This window comes from Vanessa cardui, chromosome 7 (genome assembly GCF_905220365.1).
Source record: "Vanessa cardui chromosome 7, ilVanCard2.1, whole genome shotgun sequence".
Classification (NCBI taxonomy): Eukaryota; Metazoa; Arthropoda; class Insecta; order Lepidoptera; family Nymphalidae; genus Vanessa; species Vanessa cardui.
In genome coordinates, this window is record NC_061129.1 from 7,504,818 (window position 1) to 7,529,396 (window position 24,579).

The following is a 24,579-nucleotide window of genomic DNA, read 5'->3' on the forward strand; positions in this document are numbered from 1 at the left end:
AAAACACATATTGTTTAAAATATAAATAAAAAAATAAAATTATCCTTGTTCGGAGAAAAAAGAGAACGATAAAAATATCATCTAATATTTATAAATTACATATAATATTTATTAAAATAGTCAATTCCTTATTTAATTCCAAGAATTTTTTAATGACTTCCGTTCCGATACCAGTTTTACGATACATTTTTTTAATAAACATATTATATGCCTAAAAAATGTAATAAATTTTGATTTATTTATAGTTTTAACAAATACTTTTAATATGATAGGTTTTTAAAAATATTACAAGCTAAATTTATTATTAGATATAAATTAATAGTTAAAAATTTAAGTCGAAAATGCATAAAAAATATATAGGAATGCTTTTGTCACAGGTAGTTTTACTTACGTTATTATTGAAGTTTTTAAAAATATCCACAATTTAATTCATGTATTCCTTACTATATTGTTATCTAACTATCAGAGAGTAGGCACAAAATATGATGGCTGCTCCTAGCAAATACTATTGTATAAAATTTAATGTATTAATATTTTACGTAATGAGTTGTAAAGTTTTACATTACAAAATATACTTAAACTACAGCACTTGATAAAAATGTAAATATCACATATTCGAGAAAGCTAATACAATAAAAATAATTACATTACAATTCTTCACGAGATTTTTTCATTGAGGCTTCTATGAAGTTATTGAAATCCTGTCGCTTTCGGACGTATGACGCACACACCTCCACTAACCGCAAAAACTCTTCGACGTCAAACGAATAATTCGTAAATTTAGCATGCGACACACCACCAGGTCCGTGTCCCTAGAAATAAAAATTAAAAAAGTCAATTTCAATTTTATAGATAACACATGATAAAAAAGTAGTTATTACAAAATTAAAGTATAAGTATTTAAAAGTTTGTCACATGCCACAAAACGCTCATGATTGGCCGGGCTTTTGACGAAGTCACTTGCTTGTTAACCTTGGTTGCCTACTATATGTACCACAGATTAAAATACAGGCAAGTGACGTCACCGATCCCATTGCAACGCCATATTGTCCAAGTGGCGTTTGCGCGCTATTTAAATATGGAATTTTTAATATGATATTTTTGGGCAAATATGTATTAGAAATAAAAAAAAATCAACTTTTACTGGGTTCCTTAACACCTACTTAATAATATAAAATGGATTTTAAAAACCAGTCATTATCCTATTCCTACTAATGCGTTGCCATTGGACCTATGAACTTAATTTGTCTATATTTTAAGATTGTTTTGCGTATATGATAAAGACACTTAGTGCATTTGGTTCCACCACTAAAGCCATTGCACTAATTGGTTTCAGAAATTTAAACATACAAAAATATATATTCTTTCTTAAAAACATACAAAAATATACAAAGTGCTTCCTAATGACTTTCTTAGGGCAACGAATATATTTTGTTACAATTTCATGCTAACCTTGAGGTAAAACTACTTTAAAAAAAAAAACTTAAAAATACTTTTTACCTGAAGGTTAGCATGAAATTGTACAAGCTATAACTTCTTGTATTGGTTTAATTTACAGATACAAAGTCATGTCACGACACAGACGAGATTCGAGACGAGAGTGACGACCAGACCCCTCTTTCCCATTGGGCACTTTGGGCAAGTGCTCAGGGCCCGGCGATCGATAGGGCCCTCAGATCAAATAAATGTATGATATAAACATGTGAATGTTAAAAAAAATCTATAACCTTGTTTATCTACTTTTTTTATATATTCTAACAAAACGGTGTTCTGTCAAAGTCGGTCCCCCTATGACTTTGATCCTAATATGCCGAGGGCCTCAAATAGGTTCAAGACGGTGACGACAACAAATTCTTGTAAATTTATTTCATGGGATATTCAACAGAGTAAATAGATCAGCGTATAGACAGCAATTCAGCGAGGTCTATTGTAAAACAATTGCAAGCTTCTTCAACTTCTGTTGATAACATTGTTTAATTGCATTGGATCACATAACATCACATGTCATCTGTCATAACAAAATTCATATCAGAACTGATAAAACTCCTGTAGTTATGTGTACAACATGCAAGACCTTACAATGCACCGAAAAATTATGAAGTTGCCAGTTGTAATAGTTGGAGATAATTGCCGAAACGATCAGCTTAAGCGTCTGTACGCGTTACAATACACAATATTATTTTGGCAAGGTGCAGAAACTTATTATATCTCGATCAAGGTAATAATATCAATGAAGGCAATAATAAATTTGGAGGTTTTTTGTTACTTTTGATTACAAACATATATAAATATGACGATGACTATATCCCTGAAGTAAAACAGTGATCAGAGCCTAGGCTAATAAACATGCAAGAGCAGTAAATTGCCATAGTCCTCACAACGCCGAAAATGACTGTTGACGTGGTGGGGACAAACTCATCGTTGCTCTGTATGATCTTACGTATTTGCAATTTTGCATCCATTAGTCTTTTACGTCACCAAGAAAAGAAGTGGCTTCATAGAATTATTTGCAGGTGCTTCGACCACAGAGTGTTGATTGACTGACTATGTAACTGTAAAGCATTCGACGTGACTGTCAGTTATTTTATCTAAGTCTATATCTATACTTACTACACTATATAAATCTCTAGAGTCTGTCGGTATTCCTTTTATGATGGACTGACATCAGTTTTTCCGTTTTTGAAATTTTTGTCTGTCTGTCTGTTTGTATGTGTCGTTATAATTCAAGAACGGTTAAACCGATCTTTATAAAATTGGTATACAGGAAGAACACGTGCTTGCGCAAATAATGGGCTATATATGAATTTAAAAAAGTGTTGGTATGTATGTCACCTATAGACTCAAGAAAAGGTTATTACGGTATCCCCATTGACGTAATTCGTTACCAGGGGGCGCTGAGATGCATATAGTTCAAGCGATTGTCATGAAAATTAGAATATACATGTATTTTTTTATGGAGAAACTGATTTTGCTATTCCCATTGATGCAACTCACCGACAGGTGGCGCTGTGATATAAAGTTTTAACATCGTTTAACCGATTGTCATGAAAATGAGGACGTACAAGTATTTTTTCATGGAGAAAGTGATTATTCCATTCGTATCATTAAAAATCACCAACAGATGGCCCTTGCATGTATCACTATGCAGTTTTATACCGATCAACCGATAATTATAAAAATTGAAATAAAAAAGAATATCTATACAAAAAGCAAAATATAAAATCATAAAATAATAACAAAAAGTTATAATTCTGATTTTTGGACAAGATAATTATAAATAACATATACGGGAAGAAGTGATTAGCTATTTTGATTATGAGAAAGTGAACAATAATCATAATTGGTAAGTATACTCATAACTTCAATAAAAATTAATCTTTAGTTTACAGTGTAAACGTAAGACAAATAGGAATAAATAGGAAATTGGAGCTACACTCTTCACATTGTTTACAATGCCACCGAAGAAACAAAATATCGGAACATCGACGAGAAATGCGCAGTTTCATAAAACCAAAAGAGCTACTAAAACACCACACCAACAAGAAATACGTTTAGAAGCAAATATAATCCGAATTTTCTTTTTTGAGAGCTGTCGAAACCGTTAGTACAAGAACATCTTCATCGAGAGCTACCGAAAAACCTGACGAGCGAGTCCAACGACTGGATGATCAACGATTAATACAGACTAATTCAAGAACTAGAACTAATCTCAACAATAAATTAATCTTCAATTACGATATAGTTTATGATATCAAAATACATCCTGATGTGATCATTGGTTCAATAAATATAGTTTGCCCAAATTGTCACGCTATCAAATTTAAAATAATTGCTGGTATGCGCTGCTCCCCTGGCAAAATTTATTTACCATAACTGTTTGAACTACCAGAGCCTCTTTTTACCTACGTAACTGGAACTACTAAATATATCCTTCACCATATTAGAAATTACAACTCATATTTTCAAATGACATGGTTTGGAGCAACAAATATTGTACAATACAATAATTTCCCGTCTGCATTTAAAGTACAAGGACAAGTATATCATCAGATGGGTTCACTTCTTCCAGTATCTGAAGAAAGTACTTTTTCTGCAAACTTATTACATGGACAACGTATAAAAAGAAGAAGAATGGAATGAAACGATCGTCTCCTGGCTATTTCATCTCATATTAAATTGTTTATTGATATAATATATGAGAAAAACAAAAAAAAAAAAGAAAACCCGCTGAGTTTCTTTCGCCGGTTCTTCTCAGGTCAGTGTATTTTCTTTTCCGAACCGGTGGTAGTGTTTCAATTGACCATCAATAAGAAAGTGTAATGCTTCTATATTGAATAAACTTATTTGAGTTTGAGTTTGAAAGGAGATTGATCGATGATACATGTCCAGTGCGACAAGTAATCGCGAAATCATCGCAAAATTAAAGATTATGCTTCGTAAAAATGTCTAATAAGACATTTTAAAATTGCTCTAGAAGGTGAAACAACGGATGATTTCAAAGTCATTATTAATGTACCATATGTATGTAGAAAGCCATTGAATGAGCATGAAAGACATTTAAATATTCCCATGACTCCTGAATTTTCGGTACAGAAATTACTAAACGAGGTATCGTTATCTCTAATCGACCCAAAACCAAGCAAGATGAACGATTATCCAATTATGTTTCTGTGAGCAGAAGATGGATATCATCTCGAACTGTATCTAATTAATCTCACGACAGGCTCTGTGAAATCGAAGAGAGTTAGTTTTATGGATTTTTATTCGTATCGTATAATGATCAGAAGTTGTCACGTATCACAACACTTTACGAATATGGGTAGAATGACTATTCTACCCATATTCTAATAGAATAGTCATCAGTGGCGTAGCAAGGTGAGGAAGGGCCCCGGTGCATAGAAAAAGAATCGGGCCCTCACCTCCTTTTTCCCATCCCTCTATCACTAATAATTATCCTTTAAAATTATAGATACCAAATAAGAAATTTTGTGCTCAGGGTTGTGATTTTCTAATTTCAGAAACTTGAGGTTTAGTTTAGAGGGCCCCCTGAACTCCGGGGCCCTGGTGCACTGCACCACTTGACCTACGATATCTACGCCACTGATAGTCATTATATTATATATATTCATATATTCATAGTTATATAGAATAGTCATTCTACCCATATTCTAAAGTGTCGTCAACTGTTTCAACAATTCATTGTTGACATGTACGCTAAGGTCGAGAGCGAACGATTAAACTAAATACGACACAACTAATCAAATCTTCGAGCTGAAGAGTACATTCATTTTTGAGACATAGTATCGAATGATAAAGCAGCTGCTGCTATTGGACAAAGAGCAATACTCTTCTTATACTGGAGGTCCACTAATTTGCTCAGGATGCTTTGATGTATGTTCGCTAGTATGGACGTGTTGGTGTGATGCAAACTTTTACAAACTTTCAAATAAAATTAATAAGGTACAATAAACTTTACATCGAGAATACAGCCACGAAACAATTCTCATGAATCATATGTTTCCGGATTCAACAAAAAGTAAGATGGGATCTACATAGACAAATATGTATTACACAATCCTATCTCTCAATCAAGCACGCGCAAACACATAGACTAGACACACAAAAATACAAAAACTCACAAGATACATAACTCACACCACACAGACACACTTATATTTAGTTATAATAATATGAAAGAAGTAAATGAAATCTCTGAAATCAGTAATATGAAAGATTTACGCAAATCGTAATATGGTTAAGTATAAAGTCCAAGCTCTCTTAAATATTACATTCATATAGATATTACAGATTATGTTGTTTACATATAATGACTTACTTAGTTACTAATTCCTATTGTATTCCAAATAATTAAATATTACCTGATCTTGCTGAACTAATTTTGTTTTATTTTCCCACGTGACATACTTAAGTCCCCGAAGTCGAGATAAATCAGAATAGCAGTTTGGATCTTCACAATTATAACTGAAAAATTAAAAAATCCAAATAAATACCTCCACAAAATATCATACTATAATAATTATGTTCAAGGTCAATTATTATACATGAGCATTTTATTATGAATATTTATTCGCATATCTTGAGAACATAATCGGAATCCGCCCCCGCACTACTAAAACGGTGTCATCACAGATTTCCTATATCCGCATTGTTTTATTTTCGTAACATGATACAACAAATAGTCACACTATTAATCATAGTCTGCTAATATAAGAAGTTAGCAAAGCAAGCAAGTTCGTTTCTTAGGGCAAGTCGAGTCATCATTCTCCTGCCCTTATCCCAATTTTATTTGGGGTCGGCACAGCATGTCTTCTCCTTCCATACTTCTCTGTCAGACGTCATCTCACAAGTAACATTCTTTCTAGCCATATCGTCTTTCACACAATCCATCCATCGTTTCCTTGGTCGTCCTCTACCTCTATATCCATCCACATCCATGCTCAAGGCCTTCCTCACAATGTGTTCCTCATTCCTCCGCATTACATGCCCATACCATGATAGCCGCCTTCCACATAACTTCTCGGCTATCGGTATCACTTTCAAACTTCCTCTTATATACTCATTCCTTACTCTATCCATTCGCGTAACACCACACATTCCTCTCAGCATTCTCATCTCCGCAACATGCAATTGTCTTTCAGTCATCCCTTTTGTAGCCCAACACTCCGATCCATACAGGACAGCAGGTCTGATCATGGTCTTATAGATCTTCCCCTTAAGTTTAAGGGGAATACGGGGGTCACAAATTGTTCCCGTAACCTGCCGCCATTTCATCCATCCTGTGTTAATCCTGTGCTTCACCGTTCGATCTATTTCGCCATCGCCTTGAATGAGTGAACCGAGATACCGGAAGTCGGAGCAGACTGGAAGAGCTGCGCCATCAAGCGCTATGGCTTCAGGACCGGAGAGACCGCCGAAATCGCAGAACATGTATTCAGTCTTCGTTCTACTGATTTTCAGGCCAACATTCTCCAGTTTCCGTTGCCAATCCTCCAATCTGCTCTGGATCTCAGGTCCATCTTCACCAACCAGTACAATGTCGTCGGCAAAAAGCATGCACCAGGGTGCCTCCTCCTGTATGTCCGCCGTTAGAGCGTCCATAACCAGCAGGAAGAGGTAAGGACTTAGAGCCGACCCTTGGTGCAAACCTACAGCCACATTGAACCGGTCGGTGTTACCGGCAGACGATCGGACGTAGGTACAAGATCCCTTGTACATACGTCCAACGCAAGTCGAGTCTAGATTAAAATTTGTTTTTGATTGTTGTTTTGAGTAGAGAATGGGTATTTAATATAATAGTCCAACTTCGAATTTTTTTTCACCTATCTTGTATAACTATTTTTTACTACTAAATAATAATATTAGAAATAATGATGACTGATGAAATCTAGATATTTGCAATTCTGTGATTTATCTTTAAACAATATGAATAAGTAAAAGCCATATTGAGCGAAATTTCTGCAAATTGATCTTTTTAACAACATTCTCAATAACTGTTATAAATAGATTGGTCTAAAATATTGGCTTAAACACCTTTAAAAATATACAGTAGAATGACTGTAGCGAAATATCACTTAAAGTTATAATGCTGAATTAAAATAACAAAAATAAAACTTAGAAATGATTATACTAACACTTCAAACACAGCCGCCCAGTCTGGTAAAAATAATAAGTGGGTTAAACCAGCTCCATGCATTCCTATGAAAACATCAGTGTTGTGTGTTATTTCCAGCTGCTCAGTAAAGGGGACAGTTTTGTCATACACAACTCTCTGTACATGATAACCCTTTACTTTCAAAAGTGCTTTAACAATCTCATTTTCATTGAGTATTGTGCGATATGTTGTTCCTCTTGATAGTAATGTAATTCTCACTTTGTCGTTTATCCTAGGATACAGCTTCACATTTAAGGAATGCAGTATATGTTTAGAAAAAGCATGGAATAAACCACTTCTTTCACATCCATATATCTGAAAAGGAAAAACAATGTTGTATAAGTAATATGCTTTTGGAAAAAATGTTTAGATAAAATAAATTACAAACTACACTTCCAATTAACTTATTAAAAATAGTGATATTATACTAACCAAAGGAGTATTATAGTAAAGTCCAAATATCATGCGTGGTAGAAGTGGAAATACAACATTTTTAAAACAAACTACTTTGCCTCTAAATTTTTTCAAATCCCATATAGGATTAATTGTAAACGCTTTAAAGGCATCCTTGAATGCTGAATCATATGTGAATGTTTCCCAAATGAGTATGTGGTTGTCCCTTGTAAATGTTGATGGGTGTGTAGAATTCACATGAAGTGATGCATACAAATTGAAGAAGTCGCAGAAATGATGATACATATTCACAGCTGAAATTTTACAAATGAATATCATGATAAAAATCTCAATTTTATAATTATAGACATTAAAGACTTACTTGCATCTAGTTTCATAATATAAGTTGGTTTGTCTATTGTAATATCACACATTTCATCTTGAATTGGTCTTTTTGGTGTTTTAACAAAATTTACAAACTCAGGACCCCATGACTGCAGAGCACTCATGTGTTCTGCTTCTTTCATTAAGCGCTCAGAATATAGCTGGCAATAACCACCTGAAATAATCCAATAAAAAACCTTTTTTACAAATTTATCTATGTTGTAAAAGCTATGACTCCAAAACAACAGAATGTTTTATTATTCATTGGCAAAACTATTAAATAATATTTAAAAGAAACAAATTAAAATTAATAATGTATTATTTTTAATTTATTTTAATTTAAAGTTTAAAAATTTTTTTTTGGGGCCAAGTAATATACATCTGTAAACAAAATGTCTATAAACTAGATATATTATGCAATGCAGAATTACATCATGAATGGTTACTCATTTTTAACTTTTGACCATTTATTCAGATTCTTGGAGATATTTTTGAAGTTAGCCCAATATATGCTATAACACAATTATTCCATTTCATAATCTAAGATACTACTAAGATGTCAATTTTTTTCTGATAAAGGACAACACATATCGAAAATGTATTAAATAATAAAAAAGAAATAATTATTTAAAGTTACCTATTTGACCAGGACCAAGTATATCCATTTTATATCTTAGATTGTCACCTCGACCAACCAAACCATGAAAATTAAGCATCAAGTTTCGACCTCTACAGAATCTGTTACAAATACATCATAATTAAAACCAAATTTAAATTTAAATTATAACAACAGTAAGAAAGTAGTGCACACCTTAGATATTTAGAACATTCTAATGAGCTATCATGGGGATAAGTAGCTTCGCAAATTACCATCAATTCTTGAATTTGTTCTTTGATATACCCTGCAAAAGAAATAACAAGAATAAATAAATTAGAATTACAAAAAAAATTAATATATATATATATGTAAAGAAAAAGCATTACCGAAATCAGCTTGTGTGTAAAATGTATCAAACTGCGCCTCTTTTGTTTTTACCCAGCCTCTATGATCTCCTGGACAGCTAGGTCTAACATGATACGAATTACTTTTAGTGCAGTTCATTTCGTATCCCCAACACACTTTCTTGTCAACTAAATCTCTATATCGGCAGTCAGATTTATCCGCACATTCTTTTGCTACTTCATTAAATGTATTAAAAAAATAAGGAAAATGTTCTGGCGGAATATTTATATCCTCTAAATTTATAGTATTTATTTTGTTAAAGTACATCAAAAAGTATAATAAATATAAAAAGATCTTCATTATATCAATTCGAATAAATATACTCATTATAATAATTTACTTCACGTTAACATTACCGAAAATATTAGGTTAACGAAGTTGTTTTGTGTTTACACTTTAGTGTGTTCTGACAGTAGACATATGGATTTTGATTTGACAGGTGGCACGTAACAAATGACAATATTATGTTTTTTCTCTCTTCTTTGTAGAAGGCAATGGTGTTAATCATATTAGCCATAAAAATAAAGGTCAACTTTATTATATTATAAATAGTAAATAAACTATTCATTTACCACATTAAATGGTGATCAGTATTTTACTGGGAAATATTATATTGAACCATTCTTAATTAATACATTTATTGTACAACACTATCCCACTTCATTTTTACATCTGACTAAATATAACCCGAAAGAACCGTTTTGTCGACATCAAAAACGCCATTTTTTCATGAATCTGTAAAAATTGCAGAATGAATATCATAGAGTTTTTACACTCTTAACGAATTACTACTGAAACAATCAATCTGTTTCTCTTTTATTAGTTTTTAAATATCGAGTTTCTTAAATACCTCGCTGAAAGCACATAATGTCTTATAAATTTAATGGAACTGTATTTTTAATGTAATTGTTAACTTTCCAATAAGCACTTCCTTTAGGACCTTTACATATAAATAATAAGATATGTTTCTAAATGGCATATTAAAATATTAGTAACAATAATGTGTATACAATGACAAGATAAATAAACAATTAGGTAGGCAATCGTAAACCGTATCACCAAAAAATGCCATAATCGTAATGGGATTCCTCATTTTTAAATCCAGTTAACATGCTTGCGTAGAACAAAGCTTGAAAGCGGTAAAGATTTATCGGTTACGTTACAGGTATAAAATTATGATACCGCTTTGATTTAAAGGTAAAGCCAAAATGGTTAAGAGTTACGATTTCTTGTGTTCGTAAAATTGTTCTATAAAGTGCTATATATATAAACCTTACGATAAGACAATTTTATATATTACTTTAAGTTTCATGAAATAAGGAGGTGTATATAATGTCATTTTGGTTAGTATATTAGTTATTTTAATAAAAATTTAGTATAACTCTGTGAATACTTATACCATAATTTTCTGAGTTTTTGAATTTGGTAACTGAATAGATACAACTTTTTAGGAAAAGATAAGAGGTATAAAACGTAATTTAGACGGACTTTGAAATTGGATTTGGATTGGTATTCAATATATCAATTTCAAATTCCGTACCGTACCGTACCGTTATATTATATTTATTCCAGGTACCAACCTGCAATAAATATCATAAAAGTATTTGAAACACAATATTAAAAAAAATACTTATGGTTTATGATTATGAGGCATTTCGTATAATATATGATATTTATTTATAATGCAAAACTGTATACATATCATTATAGGATGGTTTCCCAATTCGATATTACAGCACGTTAAACGAAAATATTTAATATATCTATGTTATAATATAATACTATCTAAGTTATATGTGATATAGTCCAAGCAGCAAATATTGTGAGTTCATTCAAGCTACAACAAACAAATCCACCCTGTTTGCTTTTACATTGAGAGTTCGTAACGTGCGCGTCTGTGCGGTCAGTTGGGCTTCCTTGAGTAACTTGGTTCACCCGGTGTCCAGCGCTTGCAACGACGGTCGACGTCTCCGCCACACATATCTATCTGGGGCGCACAGACTCAACTGGCTAGGGCATCAGTATTATAGACTACACCTCTCAATACCTTTAAAACATAAATAACAAGTTCTAGCTCTCTCCTTACCCTTAGTTCATTATATCCTACCATACCTAAAACAAATAAAGCCAGGTACTTAAAAAGTTAGTAAGGATACACGCCATATAGTTTCATATACAAGTATATAAAGTATTGTTCCATATATATTCCATATAATAATTCTTAACGTGAGTTTGGACACGGGTTTATTTTGTAATTTGTTTTAATGAAGTCAAGTTTTATCGCTTTTTAAGACTGCAAATAGAAGCATAGTTCGAGCTGCTCTACGATGGATACAGTAAAATGGAAGGAGCTAGTACGTGAGAGCCAAGTATTGCGGTACTAGCTAATGCTAATGCTCTCAAATCGTGAAGTTATCCTAATAGTATTTTTTAGCAGTTTACCCGTTTTAGGCGGCCCTAGTTCGAGACTTTGTTTGACGAAGATTCGATTTCAGACACCAATTTGTTCCGGCTTTCTTCGATATTTTCCCGAGAAATATTAGCACGGCCGGTGTATATGGTGTCTACGATAATATTGTCTGCATGCCAGTGAATGTTCCTAATTTGCAACAAGTCATTGACATGCAGAAGAAACAGAGTGGGTGATAGAATGCAGCCTTGTGGAACACCAGCATTAACGAATTTTAAGTCAGAACATGCACCGTCGACAACGACCTTGATACTCCGATCTACCAAAAAGCTGGTAATCCAATTGCATAATTTCCCGGGAAGCCCTTAAGAAGAAAGCTTTGAAAAATGCGCTCTCACTCATTGTTTAAATCAAATTATGCGCTTTCCTATCTTCTCGTTATACTTCCGTTTCATTTAAAAAGAAAACACTCCCACTGATAATAGGAAAGTACGCCAGCAGATGTTATACATCAAAAACTAAGTTTTAAATATCTTTTTGTGTGTTCTTTTTATTCCTATTCATTAGATATATTCATTTATGAATATAATATTAATAGATTATTCTATAATATTACTTCCTTTATCTTCTTACATACAATCTTGTTTAAATATTTTACAAACGTGATACTATAGACAACTTAAAAACTATAATTATGATCTGTGCTCAAAGATTAATATTACCCGTCGGCCAATGTCACTGTCCGTTTCGCGCCTTTTCCGGAAATAAATCCGGCGGGGGTTTCTGGTTTTGAGTACACGTGAACAGCGTCATCCAATCAGCTGGTAAATTGTGAGGCCGGCGCTAAATTGTCAATGTTTTCTTTGCGTGCTTGTTTTGTATCTTGTAGTTTAAACTTATCCCAATATTAAAGTGAATTTATAAAGTGAGATACTGGCAGAAGCTAGATGACTTTAGGTGGTTCATTTTATAGAACGTTGACTATTACGATTTCTGACCTTCAAACTTATCCTAAATATTGTCGCCATTTTGACCATGCTATTTAAGACTGAGATAGTTTATTTTCATTTGTGTATTTCTTAGTTGCCCTAGCGAGATTTGTAAATGGATGCCCTATTTGAAGAAGGACTACGACAATGTCCCAGAATACTAGTATAGTAAATTTCCTAATACATGACGCCAATGGTTAGTAAGTAGCGACGCTGATATCGTCGATTTAGTTTTTTTTTATTTTGATATTTACTGTTAGGCTCATTATGTTAATGTATAATAGATTTGCTAGAAAAAAACCGTGTCATAGATTTCGGCGTCCCAATGATTCAGGTTTTCTGTTCAAAAACCCTTTTTCTTCCCTTATTGTTTCTAATTTAGCACATATAACAAGCTTATGGTTGTTTAAATATATTCATCAAATCAATGTATATTATTGGAAACTCTGTGTTTTAGGGCAGCCTCAAATGGTTAAAGTAGTACAAAATACGAACAATCAACCTATTGCTCAAATCAAAATCAAACAAAATCCTGTAAAAGTGTTTAAAGTATCTGCTACGAACGAGGGAAATAATCAAGTATGAAAACCATTTTCGAAACTTATTCATTCTTGTCTTTATAAATTGTGCAGTACATAAACCTAGCAGTGGTAAAACATAATTTACAATTGTAAAAATGTAGTAAGTTCAATAACTGAGCAGACCTAAACTGTTTTCACATTTAATTTCTTTAAAATTCTGTTGTCATGATTAAGATTAAAATGTTCATTTTTTTTCACAAGCTTTTATTATAAAAAAGTTATTTTACAAATGTACTGTCAAATTACTTAAACAATCCAATATAAAAACTTGTGACATTGCTATGACTATGATGATTCTTTTCAGACTCCAGTATATCAACCTATCAAATTAACTGGGATTAAGTGTGCTTCAAGTAAGGCAATTTAATTTTTTACTGTCTTTCTAAATTTGCTCAGAATGTTTTTTACAGTGATTTTTTAAATAAATATTATATGTAAATTTAAGAGGAATTCATCCATTGCTTTATTAATAGTACTCAGGTATTACATTATTGTATGTAAAGAGTTAATATTGAGTATATAATTTCAGAATTAGTTCAAGTACCTGTTGACACTTTGGCTCGTTTACAAAAGATCACACCTAAAACTGAGCCAAAATCTCCATCACCTGATATTGTAAGTATTGTCAGTGCATTTTGTATTATGTCTTAGATATTAATGGTTTTTACATCATATTATTTTTGTAGGTTAACAATCAAAACCATTTGACTGAACTCAAGGTGATCGAGCCTTTACCAGAATTAGTGCCTATTTTGGCCAAATCAGAACCTGTAGATAACCTTGTAGATAGCAAAGGAATTGTACCTGATCTCACAGATCCTGCAGAAAATAAAGCTTGCTTACCCACAACTATGTCACATGCTTCAAGAAGAAGACATGATTCTGACAATGACCCTCCAGCAGAATAGTAAGTGCTATGTGTTATTCTGAGTATTTTTGTTTGTTATTAATACTAATATTAAGGTTATCATAAATACAACAATTAACAAACTTAATATATAAGCTTTGGTGGTAACTTTAAACAATAATGGTAATGTAATAAACATGACTTATTATAAAATGTAAAAGAAAATATCTGTAAATATTTAAGGTCTTAATCATAACAATATGTACTTTTAAATGTGAATTTTAAATTGTGGTTCAAAGTTTAATCCTCATAACATATAGAGATTTGTAATGTATCAAGTTTTAGCAAGATTTTGACATATGATAACAATTTCCTCAGATCTATATAGCTTATTTATCATGTTAATAATATGATATCTAATGTCTTTTAAAGAAAAATTTCATTAATTCTTATCAAACATATAAATGTTTGATTTCTTTCAGCACTACAAAGAGGCGTAAACATGCAGACAAAGTTGGTAAAGGCTTAAGGCATTTTTCAATGAAAGTCTGTGAAAAAGTGAGAAATAAAGGGTTCACATCATACAATGAAGTAGCAGATGAATTAGTACTAGAATTTGCAGCTGGAATGCATGGTTCTGCTGACAGCCAAGTATGTATTATTTTTGTGAGAAAGTATGCTTATACACTTTACTAAAAGACTATTAACAAATGTTTGATGTAGTATTCATATGATAGCATTATTTATATTTTCTGTTTTATTAAAAAAGACCGGAAATATATTTTACTCCTAAATAGCACACTTTTAAAAAACTTTCCTAAATAGAGCTAGCACTTGACCAAAAATTAAAATACCTGAGTTTATATTTTACGTTATAAGCAATTTTACAAACTACATATTCAAAAATCTTAATATATAGGCTCTTACTAGCACATTTGAAGTGTCATTTTGTAAGGGTAATTTTGATATCAAGCTACGATTAGTAGTTGGTAGATTTGGTAATATATTGTGTGTGATATATTCTCATTTTATCACTTTTAGTCTGTACGAACTAAAAGACGTAAAATAACTTTACTAGTTTTTATTAAAAATTATTTATACATAAAAATGATTCATCCTATATCTATTAGATCTAAAGATTTAGCTCTGCAGATATCTTATCTAGACAATGCTTTCTTTAATAACAATAACTAAAAAGGTTTATTTTAATACAAACATTTGCTATATGCTTATTTAAAAACCAAACAAATCAATTAATAGGAAGCAATGCTAAGTTAAAATGTAACTCAGAGAAACTAACCTTTGCAGCAATATGATCAAAAGAACATAAGGAGAAGAGTATATGATGCTTTAAATGTGCTAATGGCTATGAATATTATATCAAAAGAAAAGAAGGAAATCAGATGGCTTGGGCTTCCAACTAATTCGGTACAGGAATGTACGGCGTTAGAAAAAGAAAAGCAATCAAAACTTGAACAAATACAGAAGAAAACGCAACAACTACAAGAACTGATACTACAGGTAAAGAAATACTGTTAATATTTTAAAGATATGTTTTTAGACTTAATAATCTGAATTCATCTACTTAGCCATTCTTTAAATTGTCCAATGCAGTTTTGTTAGTAAATTTTTAGACTGACTTTGCAGTCAAAACATGATATGCAACATTTTAAAAATTACCTCATTGTGCAATAAAAAGCTTTCTACTCTATTGAAACTATCAGTTGTAAAATAACCTGGTTATTATACTAATAGGTAACCTAAAGGACTTTTTTTATGTTTTTGTGACATTGGAATGTACTTTAACATATTTAATACGGTCCTGGGCACTTACTCGGTATTACATGGCACAAATTTTACTATTATGTCCCTGTTAAATATACCAAATAGAGCTGTGACCAGGAATGAATTTTCCTTTTAGCCTAGGTGGCAAATTTAAAGAGGCAAAATAAAACTTGTATGTTTGAAGTCTCCTTTCTGTGAGTGTAAAAAAAAAGTACATGTAAATATGTTTAAAGCATTTTGATTCAAGTAAAAAAAGCATTGGCAACTGGTATATGGTAAAATATTATGTTATTAAAATTTTGGTCGGTTATGGTATTATAAAAAAAAACTATACATATAATATACATTAGAATGTCTGTTTGTAATAATAAAATAACAGGTTTTTATTAAATTCATATGTACATACATAGTAAATATGCCAAAATACATAATATTTAGCATTTTTGTCCATCTGTATGTTTATTCAGGCTATCTCAGGAATGGCTGGACCGATTTTGATGGGATCAACAATGGTATATAGCTGATGTAATAAGGAGTAACTTAGGCTAATTTTATTTAGTTATATATAAAGACACCCTGCAATTTCCAAATACTGCGCGCAGTCCTTGCATATACCACTACTCCGCCGTCACGTTGGGTGCCTCGCACCAATGACTTAATATTACAAAAGCTGCCTGATACAGAATGCATAAATACAAAAACTTTTTGTTAAATTCAAACTCAAGCGAAGTCATGGCCACAGCTAGTATAATATAAATTAGATAATCTACAATATAATAAATGTAATTTTAATGTTTTATTTTACAGCATATCTCATTTAAAAGTTTAATAGAAAGGAATAAAGATGCAGAGAACAAGGGTATAAAACCTTCTCCATCATCCGCCATACATTTACCATTTATAGTTGTAAATACAAGTGACAAAGCATTAATTGACTGTAGTATTTCTAATGATAAGTGAGTATTTATTTATTATTTAAAGTGAGAAAGTAATTTAATGTAATTGAATGGAGTGAAAAATGAAGTCAAATCTAATGACAGCAACAAGTTACTTTTATTTAAAGCATAAGATTTTATTCCTCTTTGAAATTGAGTTTGATCACTGGACACTCAATAATTGTGAAATTAAAACTTTTTTTAGAGAAATAGATAGTACTACATAATTTAATTATTTTGTTTTATTTGGGAAACAAACAGTACAATAAGTCTTAATATTAACAAATACAAATTAAATCACAAGCCAATCAAGTTTCCATTTATAAATTAATATACAATATTAGAGCAACAAGAAAAAAAGGAGGATATTACACAATAACAATAGCAGCAATTACAATTTTATTTTAATATTTTCTTCCTTCCTTTTTCAGGACAGAGTATATGTTTAACTTTAACAAAAGGTTTCAAATACATGATGATATTGATATATTAAAAAGAATGGGGCTCTTATTTGGTTAGTATTTTTTTCTGATGAAAATTTTAAATTAGTAACTATATCTACCATAAAAAAATACATTAATATTTCAGGACTAGACAAAGGTGAATGTACAGAAGAAGATATCGAGAAAGTTAAAAGTATGGTACCAAAGTCATTAGAAAGTTATGTGGAACGTAAGTATACTTTTATTTTATTAATAAACATTACTTGTAACTAGAGTCAGCAAAAAAATATTTATAAATGACTGATCTCTAGTGCTATCTCACTTGTATTTAGATATGATGATAATGACAGATATTGCTCTTATAATTTAATGGGTCACCTGTAAATTGATTTGTCACGAGTCAAGAATTTACATGCTTGATCGTTTCTTTTTTTTCTGTCGAAATACGGAAAAGTTATCATTGAACGCTCAGATAGTGGTCGCGTGGTATCGCGCCAAAACATTTCCTCTTCGTTTGTTGCCATTAAAAAAAAGTTAGGCAGTTAGCTGCACAGCTTATGTATACTAGATTGGCAATCCGTCCGTGGAATTTCAGTGCAAAGTCCCTGTTTTGTTCCGCATATTTTCTGCGCATAGCATCGACGTCTACGGAATATCTGCCATGGGCCAGCATTTACATACTGCAGTGACAATTGTATAACACAAATAAAAGCCACAAAAAAAAACAATTGTATAAAGATAATTGACATTTATCTCATCCTCAAGGTTCTATTTGAAGCAAACTATAAACATAGCGTTTTTTTTAAGTCTTGGTGGACAGTATTCTGCAGGAACATTTAAGTGTATTGAAGATCAGAATCTTCAATTGATATGTCAGATGACATAGTGACATCAGTCAGATGACAAGTCTGGCATGACACGATGTTTGATGGAAATTTTAACAATTAGTAATGTTGACCTAATCCGCCGGGTTGATTTGTTAAGTAACATTTACAGTCTTTGTAATCTGTATACTCTCATTTACATGAACAAGTTCATTTGTTGTAAGATTTCCTCTAATTATATGCCTTGCTTTAATAGGTTTTACTCTAGCTAAGAAGTTAGTATCGTAATTTGCTATTATCTTTTGATTGAACTTGACCTTTGTTTTCATCTATATAATATTATAATATATTTTGATATCTTTGAGGAGAAGGTTTGGAACATATTCCACCACGCTGTTCCAATGCGGGTTGGTGGAATGCACATGTGGCAGAATTTCTATGAAATTTGTCACATGCAGGTTTCCTCACGATGTTTTCCTTCACCGCTGAGCACGAGATGAATTATAAAGACAAATTAAGCACGTGAAACAGCGGTGCTGGCCTGGATTTGAACCCGCAATCATAGGTTAAGATGCATCTATAGGTTCTTTAATTTTATTGATATTATCAATATTAGAAGTTATATGAGCCAGAGGTCTGCTTCGGGTCAGAATTTCTTTGTAGAATGGATGAAGTCCAAAGTATGAAGATCACTTTAAGATCGGGTGATGCGATCTCTTTTTTCACAACCTGAAATCCTTTGGACCTTTCAATATTTAACACAACGGCAGGAGCGCATGGCATTGGACTGTGGTTTCTTCTTCAGTTGCTCTATTATATCTATAATCGACTGATAATATATATTTAAAAAAATTTAGCAGCCTTATTATTTGGTCCAGAGAAACTAAAAAATGTCTCGTTTTTTAGGGCCATATTAGGTATTAATTATTTAAGCTATTACTATATTTGCTCTGCCTTCTCCATATTCTTTAATTGCAGATTTAATGGGGAGTAGGAGTATTACAATCCCATAATCTCTTGTTTGATTGAAGCTGAGGCTAATTAGTCCTTGCTCTCGAATCAGTCTTATTATTATTCTTAGCTGACTTCGATTCACTATTTTATAAATGGATTGATAATGATCTTCAGCCACGGTTTTTTAAGTTTAGTAAGTTTATAGACATCTTTTATCCCGTATAGAAAAATAGGTACAGGCTTTTATAGTGTTTTCATTTTCTTTTTGTATTCATTATCGTCGTAATGAGGCGGTAGTCTATCAAATTGGTACGTAGTTTTGATTGTATCTGAAGAACGAGTGCGTTTACGTTTCTTACTCATTCTGTTTATCGTCACCTCTAAAGAAGAGGTCTTTTTGGCGTTGCGTTCCCATAGACTTTAGATATGAAAGTTGTCCACCAAGTGATCTGACTTAGTGATCTTGGTCGTGAGATAAACAAGCTAAAAGTTTGTTAGACAAGTTTTATTTATTACTGCTGCCACCAGCATTTACTAAAACAGCCTAGTTCTACGCTAGCTAGGCTAACTTATAATAATAATAAAGCTTTATTTAATCCCCATTACTGATAAACTAGTACAAATAAATATATTATTAACTAATTTCGATTGCATTCATCAATTCATTTTGGTTCTAATTTTATGGACTTTCATTGTCCTTTGTGTCTAGGCAAGGTTATCCAAATTTCTCCTGCTACATTTACCAGTTCATCTTTTCATCCTCTAACCCAGCGGTCGGCAACCTTTTGGTAGGCAAGGGCCACAAGGTGAAAAAAAAATATAGGCGGGCCGCAGTCATTATATTAACCTTAGAAGCCCAATATACCTACTCATACTTTTTTATTGATGGAAAGTAATCACCACCGCCTACAACATCATAGGGCTTGCAGGTGCGTTGCCGGCCCTTAAGGAAGGAGTACGCTCATGTTTTGAAGTTTCTCAAATCGTATCAGTTCGGATAAACCGCCGGCGAAAGCTGCTTCCACAGAGTGGGTGTGCGAGGTAGAAAATGTCTTGATAATCGCACTGTTGTGGATTTTTGGACATCGAGGTGGTGGAGGTGGAAATTCGAATTTTGACGAGATGTCAGAAGGTGAATCACCAGGAACATTCTCCGTGAAAAATTCGGTACAGGATGCAGAGTGATCGAACAACTCTACGCAAAGCCAAAGGATCAAGCTGACCGGAAAGGGCTTGATCGTCGATAATTCGAGCCGCTCTGCATTGGACATGTGGGGCCGTATTTGTGTCTGGTATAGTATTAGGCGATTTGCCGACGGTGAAATACTGTCTTGCCTAGCTGAGCACACCGAGCCTTTTTGATGCTCATTTGGCTTTGCCTTCAATTGCCCTCGGAACTCGACGAGGTTCGAAACATCTACGCCAAGTATCCCGATACTAGCTGTGGCGGCTATCGGAATGATCTCAAATAGAGGAGATACGATAAATAGTGATTTTTGGGACTTTTTGGGATTGAAGTGGAATAGGTTAGTCGGCCCTATTCCGAGACTTTGTATAATGTAGACTTTGTCTCGATATCAGACACAAATTTGTTCCGGACCAATCTCTCGCCAATTCTGCCAATGTACTCTGTCTTCGCCCTAGCAATCACTTTTTTGAGGGACCTAGAGGCAGAGTTATATTCCTTTTTGAGTGCTCTGGTATTTACATCACGAGACGCAGAGGCATTAGCCTAGGTTTGATAACGTTCCCACTTTCGGCGTGATGTCGTTTTGTTTTGTCGTTAATTAGTGTTAATTAGTCATATTCCATAGAAAAAAGCAAAATGCTATTGAAAATTGTTAAAAGATACAAAATTAATTCGTACACATAATACTTACATTATGTTTATATGTTTGGGTTTGGAAAAATAAGAGAAAAATAAAGAAATGAAAACTACAAAGGACTTAAATAGGAAACTGACTTTACACAAGATTTATTGTGATATCTCAGCTTGTATATGTGACGCTATTTCTTGTATGTTTCCTGTCATATTCGTCAATTTTTTTACAAAACATTCACGGGCCGCAAGGAAGATGTTCGCGGGCCGCTATTGCCGACCGCTGCTCTAACCCAACAACCTCTAGGACCTTTCCATTTCACTATTAGATGGTCCACCTGTCGTCTTCATAACGGGCTACATGTCCCACTCATCACGATTTTATTTCCAGCTAAATCCTCGATTAATTTAATTTTGTTGCGAATGTCTATATTTTTAATGTTTTCCTTTAATTATACACCTAATTAGCTTGCTTTCTATACTTCTTTGGGTAGTTTGTATTTTGTTTCTGGTTTTTTGATCGAAAGTCCAAGTTTGAGAACCTTAGGTAAGACATGGTTAAATAACGGAATTCATAATTATTTTCTTGATTGAGTTGTGATTTGAGTACTTATTTCTTTTCGCACCCTGTACTTCATTCCAGGCTCTTGTAGTTATGCGATCGATTTCGTACCTGTTTCTATCTTTTCTAAAACAATTATATTTGCCAAAGTAACCGTAATTTTCTAAAAACTCCCGAGGGATTTCATTTATGAAGACGGACGCAGTGTGGTGATTAGTCATTATTTTAGTTGTATAAGATTCATTTGCCGGCCATGAAAATAGCTCATCTCATCTCATCTAGCTCCGTGTAGATCGCTAATTTAATTATTTAGTTTATATCGTAGAATTATATCGTTGGCGAAGCGGTGGTGGAAGGTATTCGCAGTTTATGTTTACTCCCTTCATAGGCCATTGTAAGTTTTTCATTAGGTTTTGTAATACCGCCACGAATAGCTTTGGTGAGAGCGAGTCGGCCTGTCTCAAGCCAACAATGATCACTATTTCATATGCTTCTTAACACCTATTGTGGCTCCGGGCATACAGTAATTTGGTACTGAGTGTCATTTCCAGAAGTCAAATAGCTCCAATATGCGTCTTACTATTCGATTAGACATTTTTTTCCACTACATTACCACTTTAGTGTTCCTCATCTCGGTGGTGTGACTCAGATTATAATGAATTCGCAATTTATAGATTGTTATGAATTAGCTTTATTTTTTGCTTAACAGATCTTAATTACTTATAGAAATTGATTTATACTCTACTAGTTATCTCCCGTGGTATCGCTGTCGTTATAAGGGTTGGTTGTGTCCTACCAAATTTAGTTCAGTCGTTTGGCCATGAAAAAGCAACAGTCAGACGGAAAATATTAGTATACATATATTGGAAAACATAGCCAAGGGGCATGGTTCTTTCAGAATTTTGTAGTTATATTATTATTAATATACAAATTCTTATACGGATCTCTGAACAGTCCAAAATTTTTATGTTGACCACCTCCGTGGTCGAGTGGTGTGTATACCGGTTTTCATGGGTACGCTACTCCGAGGTCCCGGGTTAGATTCCCGGCCGGGTCATTGTAGATCAATATTAGTTTTCTATGTTGTCTTGGGTCTGGGTGTTGTGGTACCGTCGTTACTTCTGATTTTCCATAACACAAGTGCTTTAGTTACTTACGTTGGGATCAGAGTAATGTATGTGATGTTGTCTCATATTTATTTATTATTTATATCTTTTTATTACAATCCAATTGATAATTACTATCATATTTTGCGATACTGTAACGAGATTAATGCTATTTAAAAATTAAATTATATTTTTTATAGAAATGGGTAGAGGGGTAAATAATACTCTATCGGATATTCTTGATGACGAAGATATTGAAGACGTTGGTGATGAAGAAGACACACTAGAAGGCGAGGTTGAAGCAGACGAACAGGAAGTAGAAGGAAACGATTATAGTGAAGACAGCAGCGATGTAGATGTTTAGCAACACGCCGTATGCATTTTCTATCACTATAACATTTGTACTGTATATTAGAGGTCAAATTTTTCAGAGTATGCCGTTATTTTTTGATCGCAATATGAATTGTTGGTAAAAATTCTTAAGGACTATGAATACTTTGTATATAAAGTTAGCGTTATATGTCATCAGTAATGCTTTCAAATAACACTAATGATTAAAACAAATTGCAAAATGTATGTGTACATATCATAATAAATATTTAATTAAACATTTAAAATGTTTGTATGCATAAATTCTATGCAATCGTAATAAATACGTCTTATTGTTAATATGATGTTATGTGTATTATAAAAACTTTTTCAAAAACATTTATATATAAATATATAAAACTAATATAATTACAAAACACCTAAGGTCCATTTTTACAGATTGTATTAACATGTTTATGAATCTCGATAGTGAACAGTGTTTTATATTTATTGCAATAATAATTATGTTGATGAATTTTGATAGACTAAAAAAACTAAAAATAATTGGCTAAGATGACATAAATGCGCTATTTTGTTTAATAATTTTCTTGGCAATTTTGATTTCATTTATATTATCTCTATGAAGTATTATAGATATTTGCATAATGTCTAATGTAAATATAAAATTGATGTGTAAAATATAAACATTACTGATGACACTAACAAAGTGTTAATGCTAAAGTTTTTATTCAATATTAATTTGCTACATATGTTTATTGTTAGTGTTTGATTTATGTATGTTACTACCATAACATATTTTGTATTCTGGCAAAATAAAGCTTTTTTATGTTTAAAACTTGATCTCACAAAGAAAAGTGTAACATAAAAACTCTTGCACAAGATGAGAGAATATCTCAAAATTGAATTAAAAAGATGTCCAGTTTTAAAAAAAATCTATAATTTACATTTCAAATTTGGAATTGTTTAAAAAGACGAAAATAAAATAGATTTAAATAAATTTTTGGATTTTTCAATGAGAATCTACTCAAAACCCCTATTAACCTAATTTTAAATTATTTATATAATTAATACCATAATATAAAAAATATATTTATTCAATTAATAATTAAAAATATTCAACTTTGAAGTATTTAAATTACCCTATTACAATACTGCTAGTTATCTAAATATTATTTGACTATTGAGCAAATAACTTTATTATTGTTCTCTTATTTCTACTAATGTTTCTCTATTACTGTAAATGGTTATAGAATATTTTCATGATGTAATTGATATTTCTATTGATGTGTTCCTGTGTAAAATATATAATGGTATCTGTAGTAGATGCAAAGCTCTCTATCACTTTATCTTGCATGTTTGTGAGTGAGTAAAATGTGTTTGGGTATTGTGCTGGGATTAGTAATGCAGAATCGGCCAAGGTCAGCTTGCAAAGCACTAAGTGTGCCACCAAGTCAGTAGTTTAAGTAGACTAAGGTATGTTTGTTGAAATTAATGGTCAAAGGGGTTAATAAATTGGTAGAGTATGGAAGTCATTGAATGACT

At 32.3% G+C, this 24,579-nt stretch overlaps 2 protein-coding genes across 13 annotated transcripts; one reads left to right on the forward strand and one right to left on the reverse strand.

Moving 5' to 3' along the window:
- Positions 1 to 405: 405 nt before the first annotated feature.
- LOC124531209 (EGF domain-specific O-linked N-acetylglucosamine transferase) lies at positions 406 to 9,869 on the reverse strand. The gene is made up of 8 exons (XM_047105699.1): positions 9,434 to 9,869; positions 9,261 to 9,351; positions 9,087 to 9,187; positions 8,448 to 8,624; positions 8,105 to 8,379; positions 7,653 to 7,987; positions 5,880 to 5,982; positions 406 to 812 (listed from the first exon to the last, which is right to left on the reverse strand). The coding sequence occupies exons 1-8, from the start codon at positions 9,777 to 9,779 to the stop codon at positions 648 to 650; spliced, it is 1,593 nt and encodes a 530-aa protein (XP_046961655.1). The 5' UTR covers positions 9,780 to 9,869; the 3' UTR covers positions 406 to 647.
- Positions 9,870 to 12,598: 2,729 nt separating this feature from the next.
- Positions 12,599 to 24,025, forward strand: LOC124531027 (transcription factor Dp-1). 12 transcript variants are annotated; one of them, XM_047105426.1, is made up of 12 exons: positions 12,599 to 12,686; positions 12,946 to 13,051; positions 13,309 to 13,430; positions 13,737 to 13,785; positions 13,962 to 14,047; positions 14,119 to 14,339; positions 14,762 to 14,930; positions 15,588 to 15,800; positions 16,872 to 17,020; positions 17,431 to 17,513; positions 17,588 to 17,671; positions 22,908 to 24,025. In XM_047105426.1, exons 2-12 carry the CDS (start codon positions 13,036 to 13,038, stop codon positions 23,069 to 23,071), a joined length of 1,356 nt encoding a protein of 451 aa, XP_046961382.1. In that variant the 5' UTR covers positions 12,599 to 12,686; positions 12,946 to 13,035; the 3' UTR covers positions 23,072 to 24,025. The 12 variants fall into 12 exon arrangements, with proteins under 12 accessions (XP_046961382.1, XP_046961377.1, XP_046961387.1 ...); XM_047105421.1 differs by having other exon boundaries at positions 12,946 to 13,047; XM_047105427.1 differs by having other exon boundaries at positions 12,620 to 12,819.
- The last annotated feature ends 554 nt before the right edge of the window (positions 24,026 to 24,579 follow it).